Raw genomic sequence first — 23,826 nt, forward strand, 5'->3', positions numbered from 1 at the left:
ACTTAGCTTTCTAGCTGAAAATGTTTAACCTGGGAGGGCTGGATTTGCAAAGTAACAGTAGATTTTCTAAGGTAGTATGAATGGGCAACTGATTCAATGAAAAAAGGTATTTGGTTCCCATTTCAATCACATGATATTGCCAATGATGTGCCAAATGTCCTGTTCAAACCATCAACAACAAAAAATCATCCCATAGGTTTTGAAAGAACAAAGCTTTATTAATCTGTAACCAGTTACAGAAACTTATAATCAAATCTTTACTCATTTGACTTCACTAAACATTATTTGCATTTTTTTTAATTAACTGACACAACATTAATAAACGGTTACTAAGGCAAGGTCAGATTTTCAACCTGACTGACAAATTGTTGAGAAACATCACTCATCCCTTTCGAACTACTCTATAACCAGCTGTATTTCATATGATCTTCTAAAAGTGTTCATACAGCATGATGTATCATTAGCAGAGAGAACTTGCATTACCTGAGACCCTTCAAGTTTGGACTTCCATTTCGAGAATCAAGCATCATATGAGCAGCCATAATTCTGTTGGTAAGTGAGGTTGGAGGACTGAAATATAGAATAAGAACTCATATGGACTGATGGTAAGTGAGGTTGGTGGACTGAAATATAGAATACAAACTCATATGGACTGATGCATGCAGAAATATACAACTTATGCAAATTCAAAAACATAACTTATCTAATTCTTTCCTATAGATTATTCAGCTCAGCATCACAACTGATATCCACAACAGTCTCTAAATGAATTTTCATGTGTCCTCAAATGTAGCTAAAATTACCAAACTGGTTTCATGCACAAATGGTTTCAGCACCATTTGTATGTATTGTCATACAGAGTAATGACACTCATTCCATACATATGGAAAAGAGAGTGCTATGTGTACACGTCAACCATCTTCTTTGTCCTGGAGTTTTAGAAATATCCTCTTTTGAGACAGGAAATTATTAACTATATTTCTCAGACAAAAAATTATCCAATCACATTATGTTAGGAATATTAGCCTGCTATCATGCAAATTCACCCCTTCTAAAAGATGAAAGCAGTCTTTTTCTGTCTGTCCCACATAGACAAAGGGCAATAACTTTTGCCCATTGCCTCTCCTTGCCACTGACAGGTGTCACTAGTATTTTAGCTGAACAATATCCTTACGAGGATGCTCACATGGCAGTATGGTTGGGAGGGTTTTAAGTAATATGATTGGGTAAGAATTCTTGAGATTGAGTAAGTATTCTCGGAGAAACAATTTACTTAAAATTTTGCTTTCTCTTTCAAGTAAGTTCTCGAATCACATTATGTTAGGAGAAAAGTTAACTGGAGGTTGGAATGCTGAACATTTGAACTCAACCTCAGGTATCTTACAGGAAGATGGCTGGATTCCCCATGTGAACAATAACCCATTCTCCAAATTACATAACACAGCCTAGGATCAATTGTTCTCTGACTATTACATATAGTTAAGATAATTACTGAAATCTTCTTACCTACAAAATTTCACTGGCAAATCCAGCAAAGCAAACATGTTGTTTTGATTGTTTAAACTGGGTCTGGTGGTCATCTGGGCTGCCGCGACCAGGCCTAACAGATTCAAGGTTTGCTTCTGCAAAGCTAAATCTCTGGGACAAAAACTTGAGAAAGCTGACTCTGCATGCCAAACAAAAGCTTCTAATATAACTCAAATCAAAATGTTCAAATGTAAGGCATGCAGAGATTGCTTTAATCCCATAAGCAGTAATAATCATGAGGCAAATTATAACTTGTGAGACCTCTGAATATGCCAAGCTATTTCAGTCATAAAACAAGGTCTTGATAGGTGACATCACGCTTTCACTTAAAGAAAGAGGTGTTTGCACTTGCAATGGCTTGTCTCTGTGCATTTCAAGAAGTGCTTGAGTGCACGAACAGGATCTTGCATGGCTGCTGTTCTCAGCCTATTAAGGAGGAGTGAGTGAATGACAATTCTTTGATTACTGATTGTAACGTATTTCTGGCTACAAAGCCAATTTGTGTCAAGAGGACCAACGATCCATCCAATCTGAACTGAAGATAGTTTGGGTCGATGTAAAGGGCATGTAGCTAATTCACCCTGCAAGCTGAAGAGAGAGCTATCAGGAAACCGTTTCTATGATAGTAACTTTAGCAATGTGTGAGCTAAATGCTCAAACTGACCAATGTCAAAACCCAGGATGGATTCCATTTTGGAACACAGTGAAGCTTTTTGTCAATTGAGATCAAAATTGAACAAAAGATCATGCCCAATATCATGACTAACATGATGCCGGAATATGCCCAATATCATGGAGCAGTAGCCTTTAATATAAACTGGGGCCTACTATTTCTCCTCAAAGAGCCAAAGAAAAAAGTTGGCCAGCTGAGGGATTGAGACACTCAGAGGAACGATGTTTTGGATATGGCACCACTCCCTGAAAACATGCCATTATCCCTTGTAAGCTTTCAGAGTGGAGGGTGTTCTTGCTCTCGAGATCCTCTCCAAAATCAAAGGTTTAAATTGTTTGTCTCACAAAACTGTCCAGACAAGAGCAAAATGTGAAGACGATCAGATTTGGGATGGCTGGAATCTTCCTGGGCAGATCTATCACTAGATCAAGTAGAACAGTAACCCAGGACATGTCTCATTTGAGAGAGGTTATCAGAATCATCTTGCATTTCTGATTCTGTAACATTCTCGATTATATTTGGTGTACCATGGCCGGGGTAGGTAATTGCCCACAACTCCTTCCGACTGACTGACAAAGCATTCACATCCCTACTTGTGATTCCACCTTGTCACAAAAAGATTGATAATCGAGGACCCCCAAAGTTCGCAAATCAAAGTAAAGACCCTTCTATGTTAAGGACCTGACCTTTCCTAAGTAGAGTGTTGGCCAAGACATTGAGACTGCCGGGGATGTGACTGATTTGTAGACTGATCTGGAGATTTGTCACAGAAAAGTAGAAACTGCCAGATCAGAATACACAGATTGGGTGATCTGGTGCCCTCATTTGAGAAGGTAAGACTCAACCACAGACTTATTAGACATAATGAGAATCATTTTGCCTGAGAGTCACATCCTTCCAGAACTGAAAGGCATTGATGACAGCCTTAATTTCTAAAATGTTGATATGCAGAAGCTGCTCCAGTTGTTTCCAAGTGACACTAACAGTAATGAAATCCGGCAACAGTTGGGCATCCCAACCATAAGTACTGGCCTCAGTACATAATGTTATTTCCCTTGGGCTTCTGCAATGGGATTCTCATGGTCAGCCAACCTGGGCTGCACCACTGATGCGGGATTGATTGTATACTGGACATCATCATGACTGTTTCGGGGGGGGGGGGGGGGGGGCTTGAAAAAGTGTGCATTTCAGCTAGCAACATCATTTGTAAGGGGCATATAAAAAGATGGATGGGTAAAATTAAGTCCACTGCCATAATGAATAATCCCAGGAGTTGCAAGAACTCTCTTGCAGAAATCCAAGTCTGCTGAAAACGGACTTGATGAATTCGACAATCCTGATTATGTGAATACCAGGAAGCTATACCAGATTCAGGTTGATGATAAACTCCATGACCAGATGGCCAAAACATCGAGATGGTTAACTGTTCCGATTTCACTAGAAAGCCTAATTCACCTGAAAGTGAGAGATCATTTTGCCTTGGAGGGTGTCATCCATGTTCATAATTGCCACTGTAGATGAAGTCAACTGGAACTGGTTGATAATGCAGTCCATAACTTCGGTAAAATTGAGGCTACATGGTAAGACTTTGAACTGATAAACATAGCAAACGAAACCTAGAAATTCTATGACTTGGGTGGACAGGGATGGTTTGATGGCTATCACCAGTACCAGCCAGTCCAAAAGCCTGTCAGGACAGACAGCTTTCTCACTGAAATCTCTGTCGTAGTAAGGTTATGTTGCTGAATGTATGGCTAAACAGATAGATCTGTCACAAAGATCCCATAAATCCTAGTTGGCTAGACCATTTTCTCAAAAGGTCTCCATGCTAGATGGATGGTGAGGGCTGGACGGCCGGTGACAGAGAGGCTGTAATATAAAATGGATCCAACGAATCTGGTACAAACCCCATGTATCTGGCCGTACAGGCCCAAACCCTTGCTAAAAATGGGGAGGCCACTCACTCAATGAGACAAACTTTCAGTTGTCTTTGGATGTATACCGAGGACATCAACGTTGTTTTCCTCAACTTATTCCATTGTTCCTTTGATTCCTTATGGACTACTGATTTAAACTTTGCATTTCATGCAATTAGTTGACATTTCTCCTGAAACAACACAAGAGAAAACAAAGCATACATTAACAATTCAGCATGTTCCTAATTTGCTAATACAGTAGCCAAGACTTCCTCTGACCATGTATTACACACACTGCATGCCATGGATGATAAACACTTAGCGTATACAAAACAAGAGTCACAGTTGACTTCTTTGCCCTGAAATTTTGCATTTCATACATTTAGTTGACATTTCTGCTGAAACAAAACAAGAGAAAATAAAACATAAATTAGTAATTCAGCATGTTGTGAACTTGCTAATATCACCCCCATTACTAATGGAGTAAAAATAGAGATAGAAAAAGATGATTTTGTCTTTAGCAGGGCTGGATTTGTAAGGTAGCACGCTAATATTCCAAGCATAATGTGAATGGGGAATGTATTTGAAGAAGAAGAAAAAAACAAGTCATTATGGAACTGCCATGTGCTACAAGTTAAAAAAATGTCTAAACATGACAAAAATTATTTTACAAAAACAGGCATAAAATAGAACTTTAAAATAGTTTAAAGAAAATTCATGTGGCCAAAATTGTTTGTTTCATTAAGTCTGAATGTGTCTGAGATCATGGAACAGCATCCCTTGATGATGATACGGGTTAACTTATCTTAAGAGAAAAATATGTTACGGGTTAACTTTTCTTCTAGAGAAAAATATGTAACTCTTCCATCAATGGAATATCTGCTTAGTGATGTGACATCACCGATTTAACACCAGTCATGGACAACCTAAGATTTCTGCTTGAACATCCTGAAAGTGGAGGATTCTCAGCTGTTGTGATCCAAGATGTAACTTGGTGTAATGGCTTCTTGGTACTACTTCAATGTCTTATTTGATCCTTCTGAGGGAATGAAGGGAGTCAGGTTGTCATGAATCAAAAGCCAAACTTGTCAAATGTTATGCGATGTGTCATGCAGGAACAATGTAACTGCGGCAGATGTCCTGAACTCTTAGCGATGGCCCAAAGGCTTAGATTAGGGCCATATGAATTGATACACAGAAGTATATGTCAGACTTGTCAAGGCTAATCACATACTTGTTATATCTGTATCGCAGGGGTTAACTGTATAACCAAGATTCATAACCAGAAATGCTTTGGAGTAAAAACCTGCTTATACAGCTTTTGTAATACTTTAAACTGCTCTTCCCAAGCAGAAAAAACTAGATTTTTGTAAAATATCTCTCTGGCTGGGATCACTTAGGAAAGTTCCTACATCAAGGTGTGATGAAAGTGGAGAGGTTCAGATGACAAAACCCAAAGACATTCTGAAACAGTTTGGATTGCCCATCATTTTGCCAGAATGGTTGGTCAAAATGTGATTTAAAAAAACAATAGCAACAATGAGGATGTGGCATCAATGAAAACTGACAGAAAGCCTGGGGGGAAAAAAAAGCTGCATTCCTCACACTCCCTCCCTGCTTGCCTGCAAAAACAGAACCATATGATCCAGCATTGCTTAAAACCAACATTACAAATTCTCTGGCAACTCTTGTGCCTCATGCTTTCTCACCTCCTCAATCTGATGGTCTAACAGAAGTGAAGAACTAAAAGTGAGGGAGTGCATACGAAAGCAGCAATGATACTTACCGTATATACTCGCGTATAAGCCAAAAAATTTAGGAAAAAAATAAGGCCTGGAAGAAGGGGGGTTGGCTTATCTGCAGGCCAAGGTCCAAGTCTGAAATTTTTAATGCTTTTTTCCCTCGATTTCCAGTATTTATTGTTTCTGTCGATCGCCGAAGATGAGATCACATGCCTAATGATGCCACATGGCTCATAAGATTTGTGCTGTCGTGGTAGGATAATGAATGAAAAACATGTTTTAACGTACTTGACGTCTATTTGACAGATGTCCATCCATCAGAAAATGCAGCCATACATGTTATTTGAACCACGGTGGTACGTGTATTTTCCAAAAGAACCACCATATTAGTAATCTCCAGTCAAGTATTTAACCCTCAGCTAATCAGTAATCATTAAACTCTATGGTATTGTACAAATGCACGCTAGCTTATTTCAGTGTAAATATGAAAAGAATCTACGTAAAAAAATAAAAGAATTATGATACTGAAGGTATATACGACAAAACATTTTGATCGAGAGTAGAAATACATGTACGACAGTCTTAAAGGAACAATATCGAGAGGCTCCATAGGGGGTTTGTTGCGCACACGCTTAGGAAGGGTAAATAACAGGGCAATATATGAGTCAGCGTGAATAATTGTAAAACAATATAATTTGTGGGATTTCTTTGACAGGTGTTTCAGAAGTAATCGGCAGCCACAGTTTATATACTACTGTTGTTTAGTTGTTTGTAAAGCAAAGTGGTTTGTTAGCGGTAGAGTGTTGTACAATAGCTACCATATGCTTAATCTGTGGTAAATGCCTCGGGGATAATAGGTTTCTTTTGTTGCACAATGCCAATTACTTTACTAATACATGCCGACTCTCAGATGCATTGTTTAATGAGATATGGTAGTGGACACGGTTTCTGCTCAAAGTTATAAACTGTCACAATACTTGAATAATGTCCATGCTGAAACCAATCATATTTTGATCAATTGAATCACACTACCGGTAGTTTAAAAAAAAACACACAAATAAACAACAATGATAAATAATTATCAAATACAAATTGATAACCAACCACACATGGAAATAATTACAGGATAAGGTATATAAATAGTATACTACCACTATAAGAAATTATTTCAGTTTAATCTCTCTAGAAGTTTATATTCAATTCAATCAGATAAAATGAATAGTGTTGGAAGTAAAAGAAAGCGTTCTGCTTATGATGCAGCATTCAAACTTAAAGTTATTGAATATGCAGAAGCAAATAACAACTGTGCTGCAGCACGCGAATTTTTTGTGAACAAGAAGCAAGAATGGGAATGGCGGAAAAGCAAAGCAGCATTAGAAGAAATGCCAAAATCCAAGAAGGCTCGTCGGACTGGGATTGCCTCTTTCCCTGAATTGGAGAAAGAACTCAGTGATTTTGTAAGTGAACATCGACAAAATGGATACATTGTCACACGAACTGCAATTCGTCTATGTGCTATGCAGATGGCGAAAAATGAAAATATAAGTTGGCAGATTCAAAATTTGTTGCATCAGCTGGCTGGTGTTCTCATTTTATGAACCAGAATGGTTTCTGCCTCAGGCAGCGAACGAAGACAGCACAAAAGCTACCAAAAGACTTGGAAGAAAAAATTGAATCATTTCAGCAGTTCATCATTAAACGCAGAAAGGAGTGCTCATTTGAACTATCACAAATTGGAAATATGGATGAGATGCCTATGACCTTTGACTTACCAAGCAATAAAACTGTCAATGCTGTTGGTGAGAAAACTATTCTGATAAAAATGACCGGCCATGAATAAACACATTTCACAGTTGTATTGGCCTGTTTAGTTGATGGATCAAAGCTGCCTCCTATCATCATTTTTAAAAGGAAGACGCTGCCTAGAACTTTTATAAATCATGATTTTAGACTGAGGATTAATTAAATTTCCATTAAGACTTAACACTTTAGATATGTTTTTATTTCAACATATAAATTAGCTTTCTTACTTTCATTTTATTTAATAATGTGATTTGCCTAAATAAACTTTGTGCATCTTGCGATGTACCGGTAGTCTAGAAATTATGGGTCGGCTTATACGCGGGTCATGCACTTTATAACAGTTTTACCAATTCAGTTTTGGGGAGGGGGGTCGGCTTATACGCGAACGGGCTTATATGCGAGTATATACGGTAATGATTTTTTTTTCAGCTAGACAAAAAAATTGTCAGAAACACAAAATCAAATAGGGAGGAAGTGTACACAACATTCCTGACTAACTCTGATGTGGCATTAAAGATTTCAGTTCATCAAGACCTAGACAAGGTACATTTGGATAAAATATCTTTGTATGTGATGTTTTACCACAGGAATGAAAAAGTTGCATGCAAAAGGGTAACCATCAAGAAGATCTAGTGCCACCAGGAACATGAATATTGCAAGTGATGCCAGGTAATTTTTTAGTAATCCGTAACAAATGTGGCAAGATTTTTAATGATGAAATTTTATCACTGTTTACATCTATCAAGGCAATGACCTTGTTGGTAAAACTGACTGAAGGTGGAACATGGCATTCTGGAGACAGAATTCAACAGATTTCTTCTATCGCTGACATGAACTGAATTACATTTTTCATTGTTAGATCGAATGTTCTGACATTTTTGTTTCACAACCTTCATAATGACATGCATAATTATTTTACCTAATTTTTTCTTTTTCTTTTTTTTCTTTCTTTTATATGCCATCAGTAGTAATCGTATTATGGCATGCTGGTCTCTTGTAATTGATTTCCTCATTAATGCCAGTTCACTTTGAATCTCATAGAAAATGTCAGATTCATTGGTTGGCTGACAAAAGCAGTTTACAGTTGTAAACATTCATAGCATATTAATTTGGCTGGACCAGTTGGTCAGCAGTTAGAACAGCATACCATCATGGTACATGCCTTGTGATCTGACTATCAAGTGCAGTATGGTCAGTATGGCTGGCTATTTGGTCTGTCTGGACAGCATGTGGGTTGAAGCTAACATACTCATGATCACTTTAATTATACATAGCTCTTTCATATGATTGGATCAGCAGTCAACAGTCAGAAAGGCAAATCAAAGAAAATATATGCTTTGCAGTCTGGTCAGCTTTTGCGGTATGGTCAATACCAACGGCATGACCTTACTGTATTGTTATAGGCCATCTATCCATACCATGCTGATCAAATTGCAAATCTTCATGTTTGGCTTGTTTTCTTAATATTAGTTTGCATGGGCAATATAAAAGATTGCAAGCTCTCATGTCTAATGGGCATGGTCACATTTGTTTGTTAGCCATCACACCTCACTGTCAGGGTCCTAGGCTTATCTCCTTTTGGATTTCAATGTAAAAATGCTAGACACTGATCATGTATGATTCCAAGTTTTGATTAGAATTGCCTGTACTTTCTACTGTATTCATGGAAACAGTATGTTCTAGTGCTGTTTCAGCATCTGCATAGATGGTGTAATGCATTACCCCTGAGATTACTCAATAATTCTACTGTATTCATGGAGACGGTATGTTGTGGTACGTCTTCAATTTTGATACCACCTAAGGGACTAATCAATAATTCTACTGTATTCAGCGATATGGTATGTTCTGGTGCTGTTTCTGCAGCTGCATGAAGGGTGTAGATGGCATCTTGACATCCCACATGAGACTAATCAACAAATCGGATGTGAGGTAAGTTAAATGAGCTCATATTTGCTGTGCGTACGCTGTTTTTCTCTCTCCAAATTGCAGACCAAGTATTTTTGTACCAAAGTACACACAAATGTAACAAGCAAATGTATGCATAGACACATCTTGTCTCCATCTTCCTCAACCAAAATGTTTACACTTCTCACACTTGGTTATCACCTCAGTAATAAAAAGAAAATAAATAAAATAATGTACTGAAACAACCCAGAAGTATAATAGTTGACAAGTAAAGCACCTCAACATTTCTCTAGTGAAATGGAATGTTACTGATCCCATTCAAATTTGACAATCACAAACAGTTGATTATTACAAAAAAAACATTAATAAATTCACAAGATTTTGGAAAAAATGCTGCATCGTGCACCATATATAACATTTTGACTTACTGCACCACTAAAAATGAAATGATTAAATTTAAACGATACAATGCATACAATTTAACTGAAATTGTTTTGAGTACATTTTAGCATATGGAAGTGAAAGTTAAAACTGGCACATCCATAATAATTGTGGCCACAAAGCGTGTAGCAAAGGCAGTTAAGCTGTAAGAGTTGCTTCCATTTGTCTAAGTGTATGTAAGTGTGTTTATATATGTACGTGTGTGTGTGCAAATATATATATATATATATATATATATATATATACACATACATATATATATGCAAACACACACACACATTTTTCATCTTTCTGAGAGGGATAGATTTGGAGGTAGCAGAAAGTTATCTTAATGTAATGTGATCAGGTAATGTATTTGAAGGAGTAATGAATATATATAAAGCAAAAAATTTAAGTCAGTGAAACCTAAAATATGGACCATAAGACTCTAATACTGAAATGAAGTACTACTCATCGAAATGCATCACCAGTTTTATGATTCTAGATAACGCAATATGTACAAAAGCATGCCTAAAACCTATGTAACCACAAGCTAAATGCAAGCATTTACACTTCTGATAATAAAATGCGAAACATAGGTCATTATGACCATTTTGGCTTGGGTGTAGTACTAACAGTGATGCATACAATCATCACAGTGACCAATATTTCAGATGAGGGCATAGTATTCATAACAATGCAACATCTCACTAAGTTTCATGATTCTAAGTATAACAGAATTAAACAACTGATTTACAAAAATGATACAGTAATGAGCTAATGAAAAAATGTAGATCACAATGACCTTTTGTTGTGAGGATGTGGTTAAATCTAGATAAAAATAATTTGATGATTCTGGATAAATGCATCACTGAGGAAAAACCAAAAGTCTTTGTCATGAAATAGCAATCATAGTGACCTACATTTGTGGCAAGGGTGAAATACTCATTGAAACATGCATCTATGCCAAATTTAAGGAATCTAGATTTAACAGTATATATACTGTTATGTATATTCAATTTAATTATTTGTTTGTTAGTTTTTAAATTTTTGAATTCAATTAGATGCTATTGTAATATAACTTTGTTTACTGGATTTGATATTGTCTAGAATAGAGTTCAGTTCTGACTGATTTTTTTAAAGTTCTGAAGTAAACAACTAATAACAGAGACATTGCATCTAATGCTGACCTAGTTCCTGGCCTTATTTCAAAATCAGTGGCAGGTTTGGTAAACAACTTTGTTTTGTTGGTTTTTTTTAATTCTTTTTCAGAGCAAGAACTGTTAAGTTGAGCCATGGTTATACCTGTACTACATGATAATTTTCATGTAACAAACTTCCATTTCTTTTGAAGGTTGAACTCTTGACCCACATATAGGAATCTGTTTTGCCTCTTAAGTTAGCCTTATAGCTAATGTTTTTTTTATAGAAGTAGTCAGTGGACTTTAAACTTTTGACACATTAAGTTGTTTTGTTGTGACCAATTTGGGCTGAGATTTTTTTCTCTTCAAATTATTGGATTTCAATTGATTCCTTTCCCTGGAAATACTAAAGTGGTCTAAATTAATTCTTGGGGAAGGACATTTATCAAAATTTATACAGAATTAAAAAACTGAAATAATATTTTCTGTGACTCTACAAAAGACTGTTGACATTGCAGCACTTTGCAGGTTACAATAGATGTCACTGTCTTTCAATGTGGATTTCATCGGGATTCAAACTCAGTTTCATTCAGGACATTTTATTAATAGGACTTCTATTTTTTTTTTATTTGATTTGTAAAACCAAAAGTTCTTTTTTCTATTTTTTCACTTGATATTCTAGGGAATTAAATTCTTTGTTAAATTTTACAAAGCTTGTTGTCTTCACTCTTTTCTGTTACTTTTTGTAACAGCCTAAACTCGCAATAATACAGGGTGCAAGAAACCAATTTAGTCGTGGGCTAAACAAAAATACCTGACTAAGCCATTAAAATGTAAAATGTAGGCAACAGTGATATTCCTTTGTGGTGCTAACAGAGATGCATACAATAATCGAGTTTGATGATTGTAGCATGAAATGAAGGAACCTTTAGTGGCCAAGTGGTCTAAAGTGCTTGTCGTTCTGGATCAGTGCCACCTCACCTCTGTCTGCATGGGTTTGAGTCTCAGGCTCGGCTAAGGTGGGTACGTGAGAAAGCTTGCCAGTAGCTTCTCGTGGATCAGTGGTGTTCCCCTGGGTTTTCCAGGATTTTTCCTCCACCAGTTATACTGGCCACCATGTATAGCCTATCTAGTGCTGAAAAATGCCATTAAACCCTAAAACAACTACAACAAAGCATGAAATGAGTTTTAAAAATACACAAAATTTAACCACAGTTGGACACATGAAATATTGGACATTGTGACCTACTTTTGTCGCATAGTGCTAATCAAGATGCATTCTCTCACAAAGTTTCATGATTCCAGGTTAAACAGTATTTATACAGTGTGAAAAATAACCTCAGCAAGGAGCAAAAACTTAATAATATATATGAATGTAGAAAGTTAGCCCCCTCTGCTGGGGTAGGTGTTATGAAACCCACTCGAAACTGCTGCCTTTGACCTGGGAAGGAAGAATAATCGATATTTCAGTGAGGATGTACATATGAACATCCTTTAATCTGCATGGCCAGTAACACTGATGCTGACATAAGAACAGCTTACCTCTTCTCTGACAAGATGAGCTAAAACACATGAGCAATTCTAGATCAAGAATTTCCAAATGTTTAGTACTCCTCTCAAAATTTTTACTTTTATAACTTCTTATTGATTTCCTTTATTGATTCAAACATTTATTGGGATAGTTTCTGAATATTCATTTATTATCTTTGGTATGATTACAGTACCTCTCATTATCTCTGATCTTGCCCCGCACATCTTTATCTCCTGAGCTGCTGGACCCAAGGGAGTCGCTGTCTCCACTGGACCCACTGTCACTCCCAGGCCCTTGATGTTTACTCCATATTCTACGCACAAGAGTTGGAGAGTTGTCACTTGATGTGGTTTCTGGGGCGCTGCTGTCTATGGCAGCCATGCCTGTACCAATATGGAGGCACATACTTTTGTAGTACAAAGGTTCTAAATACAAATTTAGATACTCATTATATATACAATTGTAACTCAATATTGTTCTTGCAAGTTGTAGTGAGACTTGTGAAAAACAGCTGACTCGTACCAAATATTCTGGCTAATATTAAAAACAGTTGACATTTTTCTTCAAAAATGCAAGAATAAAGTGTAAAGAATAATTCCGAACCACAACAAAAAGGTAGCATTTAAGACCAGTTTTGTCAGGGCAGTTTTCTCAGTTACAATGTATTATTATTATGTAGTATTATTACTGGTCATAACATAGAAACAGTTTACTTTATGGATATCTTAGTGGAGTATTTCTGTGTTTGGATCTGAAATTCTGTTCTCAAAATATCAGCTGAACAATCAACATCTTCCACTGAAACTATTTAATTCTTTTCCAAACATTTTCAGTTATGAAAGTATTAAATTAAAAATTTAAGTGCAGCTCTTAAGTTTTTGAATCTCAAACATCTGCATTCCTAAAACAAACTTTCCAGTTGTTGAGATTACAATTCAAAAAATATAAGTAGATTGAGTGGGACTGGGGTGGGAGATAAAGCTGTCTCATAAATAGAAACTGCAGGTTGAAAGACAGTTATTATATTTACCATACAAATTAAACAATTTCATTTAAGTCCCTAATTGTTTTTGTGGAAAATGAAATGAAACCAATTCCTAACTGAGTGAAACTGTTTCCTTATCATCAATTCTCACTTTCCTAACCCAAAATAATAAAACAATCAAGGCCAACCAGAAAATGTGTTCCTAAATAAATGATCATTCCAATTATGGTCGATGATTATGTTCTACCTTGTGACGGTTTCTTCTTCATTGTCATGCATCTCAGCTTGGCTTCCAAGGCTCTCAGGTCATCACCCTCTTCCTCTACTGCTGAGCTGTCAGTATCCCTTCCACTGCAAGGAGAAGATTTTCAGTATTTCCCTGTGCCTTTGACTGTGTAGGAGGTATTAGACTAATACACCTAATCGTGCTGAGTGGCAAGCATGGCAGCTTCTAGTACCATTTTATAAGTCTTTCTATGACTAGGATGGGATTTGAACAAACGACCGCCTAAATCAGAGGCAGATGCTCTAACCACTTAGGCCACCGGAGTGTTACTTAGAAGTGTAACATTTTATAAGCAATGTGACCAACATTTCTCCATTGAAACCAATTGTTACCAATCAAAATCACATTTGACAATAGGTACAATAATTGTAAAAATATTAATAAATACCCCTGATTTTACCTCCCAAAAATGATGCATGTCCCATATAAAACATTTTGACTTAATGTACCATTGAAAAAGATCTGAGGATGATGAAATCTAAGATTTAAATTTATTGAATTTAACTGGATTGTGAAGAGGACATCTTATCCATACTTGTCAACCCCTGGCAAGAAAAAAGTGTAATCCAAGTGGACAAAAAGAGTAATCCAAGCAGAAATAGATTAATCCACATATAACATGATAAAAATTCAGTGAGCATATGTACTAATTGATTTATTTACCCATCTGGTCTTTTAACATCAATTACTGCTTCAAGTTTTCATATGTAACACTTTTAGCTTTAAAAAGCAACACTCTCATGTTGCATTTCAAAGCACTTTGTACAAGATGAGACAATGAATGTTTTGCACACCAGCAGAGCACTAAATGTTGGGTTACTGAGCCTGGATCTGAATTCAATTTTATTTTTGTTAACAATACTGAACAATCTCTCACAGTCAGCATTAGAATGGTAAAGAACCAATATTCCTTTCATAGCCTGACAAAAATAGGAAATTTATATCTTCCAGCTGTTGGGTCTTTTAGCTAGGAAATAAGGTGCAATTGCACATAAACTCTGCATAAAGTACATTGTCAGGTAGAATGCCAGCTTAATACTTCAGTGCTGTTCCAGTAAAACATATATCCACCCCCCCGGGACGGCACTTCAAAAAAACTTCTGTAGGAGGTTGTGTTTCGAACTATTTTGATTCTGACAGTGGAAGGTTGGTTAGGAAAATCACTTCTGTTGTGGGCTGTGCTAACAAAATGAAAAATCGCTGGTGGGGTTGTCAGAAAGAAGAAAAAAAAACGAATATATATTTAAAATCGCATCTACCCCCTCCTAGCGGTCTAACGTGAATAAAACATTGGGTCAGAAAATGATGCCAGTACACGCGAGTGCACGTAATTTGTACGAATTCGTGTACTTTTAAAGCAGTGATACGCGTTCGGCAAATTATGTCAACGTCGCGGATATAAAAAATGTGCTTTGCGCAGTATGCAATTTTTATTAAACTTTTAACTTTAACTTTAAAAGTGCATTTCGCGACGTAATTCGCGCTGCCGCAGCTGTCTCACAACACTTGATGCGACATCCAGATATCTGGATACTTCGGTTCGATATAAATGGCTATTAAACGAAATTTGATTCATTCATTGGCCCTGGAACAGGCATTTTATGGAGTTTTAGCCTTACTTTCATCGTGGAAGTTTTACAAATGTGTGTTTCCAATAAGGGCCACACAGGAAACCAAAATGGTTGAATCACAACATGGTTTGTCTTCAGACAAAGTTTTCAGTCGGCAAATACTGGCTGGTGATAGCTATGATGACAATGAATTTCATGTATATCGGTCTGTTGGACATTGGAAAAATGTCACTGGAAATACCAATGTGTGATTTTGAGCGCAAAAAATTGATGCTGAGTGCGAGTCCGATGTACGTGTTGGATGGACAACATGCCTTTTATATTTATTAAATATACCCTTGTCTAAACAAGCAGACTATGGGAATGTTGGACTTAAAACCCTAATACAGCATTATGGAAGAGAAAAATCTGGCATAAGAGGCAGCAAAACACTGATTCAAGGAAATGAATCTTTGGCAGGGTTCATGTTAGTGAAAACTGACAGAGGTCTTGGAAACGCTTATAATCACGCGTATTTGGACGCCAATTTTTTTTATTTAGGCGGGCGGTCAAATTCAAAGATTTGCCAGTCCTGCTTCAGTCACCTGCATAGTGGGAAAATGTGTTGATCAGTTAGCTGTGATGATATTTACAATGACAGAATTTTGTGGTTGAAAGCCCCTCCCCCATCACCATTATAAGAGTACATCAAAACAACATGCTGCAATGGCTAAGCGGTGAGATCAAAGGCTTTGACTGGCAGCTGGGTGGGAAAATCTACTGACATTTACAGTGCTTGAATTCAGAGGCAGAAATATCCAGAGATGTACATGTGGTCATTTGTAACAGTACATCATATAAACAACTTTAGCTTTCATTCTTGTGTTCATTTCCAAGTGTAACGGAATAAGTAGTGCACATGACCTCGGAATCATGACATGTTGAGACATAGACTTGAATGAGTATTTTGGGGTTCAACGGCAAACTGACGAAGATTGTGAGATTCAGGAGAGGGCTAAAGTTGCTAGAACTGATAGTTTAAAAGGGACATTAGCCAAGTGTAAGAAAGTGTGTGATGCCTAACTTAGTGCTTTGAATAAGACCTTCCTTGGATCGAAAAAATTCAGACAAACTCTGATGGACAAGCAAGAGCTATGTCAGTGTTATTAAGAATGAAGAAATTAAACTCTATGGCAACCAATAGTTATTATAATTGGCATAGTTTTATGAGAGGGGACTGCAGCTTTTCCTGATGGGATTCATATTTTTACCAAAATGGGAGCCATGGACTCTTAGTTTTAAAATCCTAACGAGACCTCTGGTTCAAAACTTTTCTTTTTGGAACAGAGATATCCAAGACAGAATACCCATGGGGCCATACATGTGAGATGCTGAAAATTCCACAACCATAAAGAACAGTAACTTGTTCAAGCTAGTTATGCATATGCGTTTCAGACAGCAGGCAATGAAAGGAGTTCACAGCACAGAATATTTGTACACCATGGAGGATCATATTAAATTCAGAAACAATTAACAGATTAATGTTAATAGGGAACATCAGAGAATCCCCATACAACATAATTAAGTGTGTGTAGATCTCAAGTTGGCAGAACCACTGAGCAACAAAAGAATAAAAAGACAAACTTTTGTATCATGCAGATGTATGACCAAATGATCTACATGCTCTCTATGTGCAAAAATTAAATAAGATTAAACATAAGAGACTGACTGATCTGTATAAACTCAAAGCAAGATGGATAAAATTTGTCCTGTTTGTGTTCGGTTCTTCCTATGTATATTTTGATCATGGTGGTATTTTCTGCAGACCTTTTGGCACTTAGTTCCAAGCCATCATTTGGTATTTATATTGCAAAATGGATAACTAAAAAAGTCTGTTATCTAGTACCATACATTTTTAAGCAGTATCATTAACTGATGATGAAATTGATGAAAAAATACTTGATGTCATTCTGAGATATAGATTCTTTACTACACTACTAATCTGTTCATCCTGATTCTTTTTTTTATACCATCTCCTTTAGTCTTACTGGTACCAGTGCTTTTAATAAAATTGTAACTTCTATTTTCTTGCAATCTAAATAATTGTAATGATGTGTTATTGTCAAAAGGTAAAATGTGCTTAGTGTTGTAAAATCTAAAACTTAATTATCAAGGGACTAAAGCAAAAAGTGGACAGAAATTATTGCCATATTACAGTGCTGTTAGAAACAACAGAATAGTTGTACAAGATGTATTTTACACAAAGTTGTAGAACTAGCACTTGTATTGTTGCCACATATTCTACTTAAATAATTATATCATTATTTCTTTATATTCCTATCAGTATTTTCCCAGTGGTAGTAATTTTCTGATCTGATGTTCATTTCTTGTGCAATTTTTACACATCAAGAATTCTCACCGTATCATTAAAAAACAATGTAATCTGCACCAAATTGAGTTGTTTGAGAAGAAATTATTTTGCTTAACCCAAAAATTACTGAAGCTACGAGTTCTTGCATTAAAGTCTCACATTAAATAACATTTGAAGTAGCCACGATAGTAGTTTAGGATGCAACTGTACCAATTTCACCTTTGGTATATCCAAATCTTGAATGTGATGGAGGAACATGGCTCCAAAATAAACACAACAATATTAGAACCTGTTCATTGACTATGAATCAAGTATCCGAGTCCAACTGAATTGCTAGAAAGTTTTGAATTCTTTTGACAACATCATAATTATTTGTCAAATATGGAGTAAGCCTATAGTCTTTATGCCATCCCAACCAAGGCCCCACCACAACCACGTGACCATGCCCAATGACATCACAGTAAAAATCGCTATACAACTAGAGATGACATCTCTTCAAGAATTTTGATTTCAGTAGAGCTTTAACAGAGTGGAACAGTAAGAAAGAGTGACAGATATTTAAGTGTTAGGGAGATATTTAACAATGGCTATTCCCACCACCACCACCACTTCCTCATTGGAGAACACACACACACAAAACTTAAGAGTACATCCTGAAATCCTGGCAGCATCCCTGCAGAGGAGATAACATGACTATTCAATTTTATTGGGCTCTGGTTATCCCATGGTATTTCTGTTACTTGAACATTATCTTACAGTGTGTCCATTCAGCATGGTCAAAAAAGGCTTACAACCATTGAGTTGTTCAAGGACTCCCATTACTACAGATGTGAAAGAACGAGAACCATACTATAAATCAGTGAAGATAAAATAGAGTATATATGTGTTTGACTGTCCCTGATTGGTTGATAATGAAAGTAAGATTTTAGTAAAAACAATCTTTTGAGAGCTTGTCCTACTTGTAACTGAAAAAAGTGAGGGACATTGTTTTATTAACATAATTTCCATCCCTTGACAGACCCGAGTTTGGACGACTCATTACTGAAATCAGCAGTTGACTCTTTGGTGCAGTATTGAAAGCACACATTTCAAATTTGTATAGATCCAGAAAATGGTGTGGCTGTTATGGTTTTTTTCTTTCTTTACAAAAGCTGTTGTCATAGATGTATACTGATATAAATTTGATCATGAGCACTCAAAATTTTAAGTTACTGAATTTTAATAACGTGGTGTTTGCACAAATTTACAGTGGGAACTGAGTTAGTGCAGAGTCCTGAACTCTTGAGTTTTGTGCAGAAATATGGAATCCAAGCAGAATACATCCAGAAATGTTGAGGTTTTCAATCTTGGATTTAGTCTCCCCATTGTGTTTCACACTGATATGCATATTCACAGAACATCTGTATAGTAGTAGGAAAAGTAAGTGAGAAATTTAGATACATATCATAAACAAGACAAACAGAATGTGGTGGGAGAAGATCATAAGAACAGGCTGGAATGGAGAAGTATCATAAAAACAATAATGAGTAGAAGTGTGCCTCATTTTTATGTGTGCAACATTATTTTCTTGGCTTCAGTAAGAAATTTCATCAAAAGGAAGACAATAAAGGGTGTACAGTTAACTAAACCAATATGAATTTAGTTACTTAAAAGCTGTATCAAACTGATTTTAACCTTCTGGTCTGTTTCTGTCCATTCTGGTGATATGTCCACTGAATCAGTATGGTTGGAAAAAATATTTGGCAAATTTAAGAAATTAAAAATCTTTTGGCAGATTATGATTATACCAGATGTGAATACTTTTATTTCTTGGTTTGCTGATTGTGGTTGTTGCTCAGTTCAAATGCATCATTGAAAAACACTGATGCATTCTCATACTTTGTTACAAATATTTATTACAGACGCATATCATCAGATATTGGTGAATATAGCTTGAATAAGTTATAACAGTTCTAGTTGGAACAATGAACATTGTTAAGAGAAAATTTAAGTGAGCTAAAATGTAAACTTTTTGGCAGTGTGTGATGCAGGATTGCTCAAGGCTTTTCCATCTCATACACTCACCATGAAAAATCCATTTGCACCAACTGATGATGACTTTTAGGTAACTGTCAGAAAAGCATAATTGACGATATTCTATGGTCTACAAAAATTACTGGAGTTAAAAGTTGTAAACTCGTACTGCTGTGGCAAAAATGATTGACAAGTACCTTTGCTGCTGTTGCCACAGTTGATTAGTTGGTTGATTCAGTGTGGTTTGATTTTGGGTTTTTTGGTGATTTTTTTTACAATTTACATATTAGGTGGAGGAAGAACCCAAAAAACCACCATCCTAAATTGGTTGATCTGTGACACAAACTCACTTTGTGAGATGTTTAAGTGATGTAAAAGCAAGCACCTTAGTACACTTGGGCACATGGAGCCTCTGTTGATTTGATGTTTATCTCCAACAGCTGAAGTCATTTAGACATGAGATCTCAGGGTTTCAGTAGATCATTATGGCCTTTACTCCATTTTCAGAGGAAGAGAATAAATATATGGCAGCCAGTTTTACTGCTGAAGCAAATCCAAGTCCATTTGAGACACCAAACACCACTTATGTAGAACCACTGACCTTCCACAAGTAACTGGCAACATTCTCATTAGCACATAGGAGGCAAGTAATCACATGACAAGCATCTTGTACCACTGCCATGGAAGTCCTTCAGATCTGTATCACAAGACAAGCATCTTATACCACTCTGCCATGAAAGCCCCTCAGGCCATAGGTATAAGTCTCATATGAAACACTGGAAGTGGGAGAAAGAACCTGTGACAATTGGACTGAAAGTGCAGAATGTTACTGCTAGGCCATCAGTGACGATTATGATGATGTTGACAATACAGTTAACTGCAATGACATTGATTTATGAGTGCTCTGGGAAAAATTATTCCTTGACTTTCATCCATTTTTTTAAATCTATGATATAAAAATGTTTGACTTGCTATATTTTTTATAACTTTATGTTAGTCTTGCAACAAGGCATAAAAATAAGACATCGGTAACTGAAAAAGATGTTCTTACAAGAAATGATATAGTGTAAAAGTAGACAAATGATGCAACATCACTTCCACAGGCATCATTGGGTTTTTTTCTGACAAATTATATAAGTTTACCAAAACATTTATTGGAAAAAATAATAACAATGAATTATAGAATCTGACCACACATTTAAAGCAATACAAGATTTAACTATTATTCTAATCAAAAGCAGCATGCCTGAGAACAAAGAAAAATAGCAAGACATATTGATCACTTTAGGAAACACAGAGTTTAGTAAGGATACAAATTCATGATTTCTGTATTAGAATAGAAATATCTATTATAAAATCTGTATTCATGGATGTTAAATTAGTAGGTATTAAGGGACTGATCAATGACATCTGTAAATAATAAGCCACCATGAAAATCTGTCATTTCACAGTATCAGAGACATACTTGGCTGACAGACAAACAAACAAAAGGACAAAAGACTGACTATAATGAATGAATACAAATAAACATATGCAGCAGATTATATGATGTATATGAATTCAGTAGATTACCTCCAGCCAGTTGTCATTTAAATCGCTTCTTTCCCCAACCCAATATTAAAAGCGCTTCTACCGCCCACTAACCCATAGCCAGAAGTTATGTTAAAAAAATATGCTTCTGTAGGGGGCAGTGTTTCTCGATTAAAACACATCTGACAGTGGATCATAATTTTTTTAAATTGCTTCTGTTGTGGGTTGGTTGAATTTGAAAGTGCCTTCCCCCCGGGGGGTATATGTTTTACTGGAACAGCCCTCAGGAGGTTTCCTAATTTACTAGCAGCCTTTCCTGCAGCAAAGGACAAGGACAACCTGTTATGTACACTGATGCAGACAATTTTCAAAATATAGAATGCAACTCCTTTATGAATTCGAGTCATCACTGATGCATTATCAGCTGAAAAACTCCTAACAGTTCTGCTAGCTTATATCATGTTTATTCAAAGCATTATCAAGAAAATCAAAAATGTTTTCTCCAGTGGAATCTGCTGTTAATTCTGGTAATGAAAGAAGAATACTCTGACTTCGACCGTGTCATTGTCAGTCTCTTAAACAGACTTAGTAAAACTTTTTGTCATCATAATCATTACTATTGTCTGTTGCAATATTAAATGGCCCAATTTGCATAAATTCTGCAATTTTAAGTAAAGTATCTTCAGTTAAACACCAAGCAATATTAGATGATTTTGCTCTTGCACATACATATTTTCTGCAATTTTGGAACAGGAAACATCCATCTGAACAAAGGGCCAGCGTAGTCTTCTACAGTTAAGCGTAGTCCATGTCCTATTAAGAACTCGGTAAATAAAATTTAAGGTTTATTTGATTTCAAGTGTTGTTCCACATAAAATTTGCCAACATGAACAATATTAAAATCCTTTCCACACAGCCTGCAATGGGCATGAAGCTGCCCTGGAATGGAATGGTGTATTATGTAATTCATGTATTCATCTTTGCAATGAATTTTCATCTTTTTCCTAATCCCTATGTGAAATTATTTGAAAAACATTTTTTTCTCTAACACATGCATCAACTAGAATAAATCTGACTTGACTTTTAGTGCCAAATACCTACAGACTGGTTCTGTACCAAATATGAATTAAAATGAAGAATCTGCGAGCAAAGATTAAACATTAGAAAAACAGTCTGTTCCCTCCTAACTAAGCCATACAGCTGCAATAAATAGAATCCAAGTTTAAATTTTTAAAGTAGAAACCAGCATGTTTCTTGGAAAGAGGGCAGCTGCTATAAACAGAACATAATACTGTTAGGAAAGTGAATGCAAGTCTAAACACAAGTGTACTCTTATGCTGTAGTTACATAAAAGCCATCTTTTCTAAAATACGGTCTGTGGAATTGATGGGATGTTAATAAAAATGAGAAAATAAATTTTTTTTTTTTTGGAGTGGGATCTACTGAAACTGCATAATCCATATACATTTATGCTAAAGGTGTAATTGAGAGAGAGAGAAAAAAGTTTAATGATTAAACCAAAAGCGTAATGGTTGGTATGTATGCTTATCATGTGGAAGCAAAAGTAAAAACCAGCACATCTGGATATAATGGTGACCAGCTAGTGGGTAGAAAGGGTAGTTAATCTATAAGAGTTGCATCCTTTTGTCTATATAATATATAGATGGAGAGACATTAATTCATCTTCCGGGCGGGCTGGATTCAAGGCAACATAAAGTTTTTCTACATGTAATGCAGTCAGTAAATGTATTTGATGGAAAAGATAAGAAAAGAGAAGAAAACTCTCTTGCTTCTTTTGTATGTCTTTCCCAGGATCCTGACCTTGGAGAGTTTTGGTCTTTCAATTACAAGATATGGCAACCTGTGCAAAGAACTGTTTATAACCTGCTGTAGCAGCCAGGCCCATGCTGCAGACATCACGTGATCCTCATTTACTAATCTGACAATTTTCATACAGGTGATTTCCATAAAGTGTGAATTAGTTCTGTTGTATGAAACATATATATATAAAGGTTTTTAAAACCTTGAATTTAGCTCATAATGTCCCTTGCTAAAAATCAGTCATACAACCTTTTGAGAAAGACAACAGGTCATCAAGCTATTTTAATTAGAGAATTAGATAAGTTTATAAATGCCCCATCATTGATGATTTCTCTACGAATATGTGCAAAAGGGCCATAAATTGTTATAAACGGCTGGACAAATATTTTATTCAACACCACAGACATTTTTTTGCTGAGATGCCAGTAGACCTTTATGTGTCTACACATATAAATTTATACTAAATATGATCTCAAATAAATTTAATCAGGTGACTCTTTAAACAAAGGTCTTATATACATTACAAACACTAATAAAGAAAGTTAAAACTTGAACAAATACATAGATAGAGCAGAAATGATTTTTACTCACTAATTTCATTCTATATGTCA

The 23,826-nt window shown here is 36.0% G+C and overlaps 1 protein-coding gene across 4 annotated transcripts in view; it reads right to left on the minus strand.

Moving 5' to 3' along the window:
- LOC149802414 (zinc finger SWIM domain-containing protein 8-like) overlaps nucleotides 1-23,826 on the minus strand; it is a 107,928-nt gene that overhangs the window by 25,728 nt on the left and 58,374 nt on the right. For 2 of the 4 annotated variants that reach the window (XM_089951615.1, XM_089951614.1), the window contains exons 16-18: nucleotides 13,892-13,995; nucleotides 12,853-13,084; nucleotides 484-570 (exon numbers count right to left, since the gene is read on the minus strand). In XM_089951615.1, the coding sequence (XP_089807741.1) occupies nucleotides 484-570; nucleotides 12,853-13,084; nucleotides 13,892-13,995 (423 nt within the window). The remainder of the gene's footprint in view (nucleotides 1-483; nucleotides 571-12,852; nucleotides 13,085-13,891; nucleotides 13,996-23,826) is intronic. The other 2 variants (XM_089951617.1, XM_089951616.1) reach the window with 1 other exon arrangement.

Source organism: Sinohyriopsis cumingii, chromosome 3, assembly GCF_028554795.1.
Source record: "Sinohyriopsis cumingii isolate HCF-2022 chromosome 3, ASM2855479v2, whole genome shotgun sequence".
Classification (NCBI taxonomy): Eukaryota; Metazoa; Mollusca; class Bivalvia; order Unionida; family Unionidae; genus Sinohyriopsis; species Sinohyriopsis cumingii.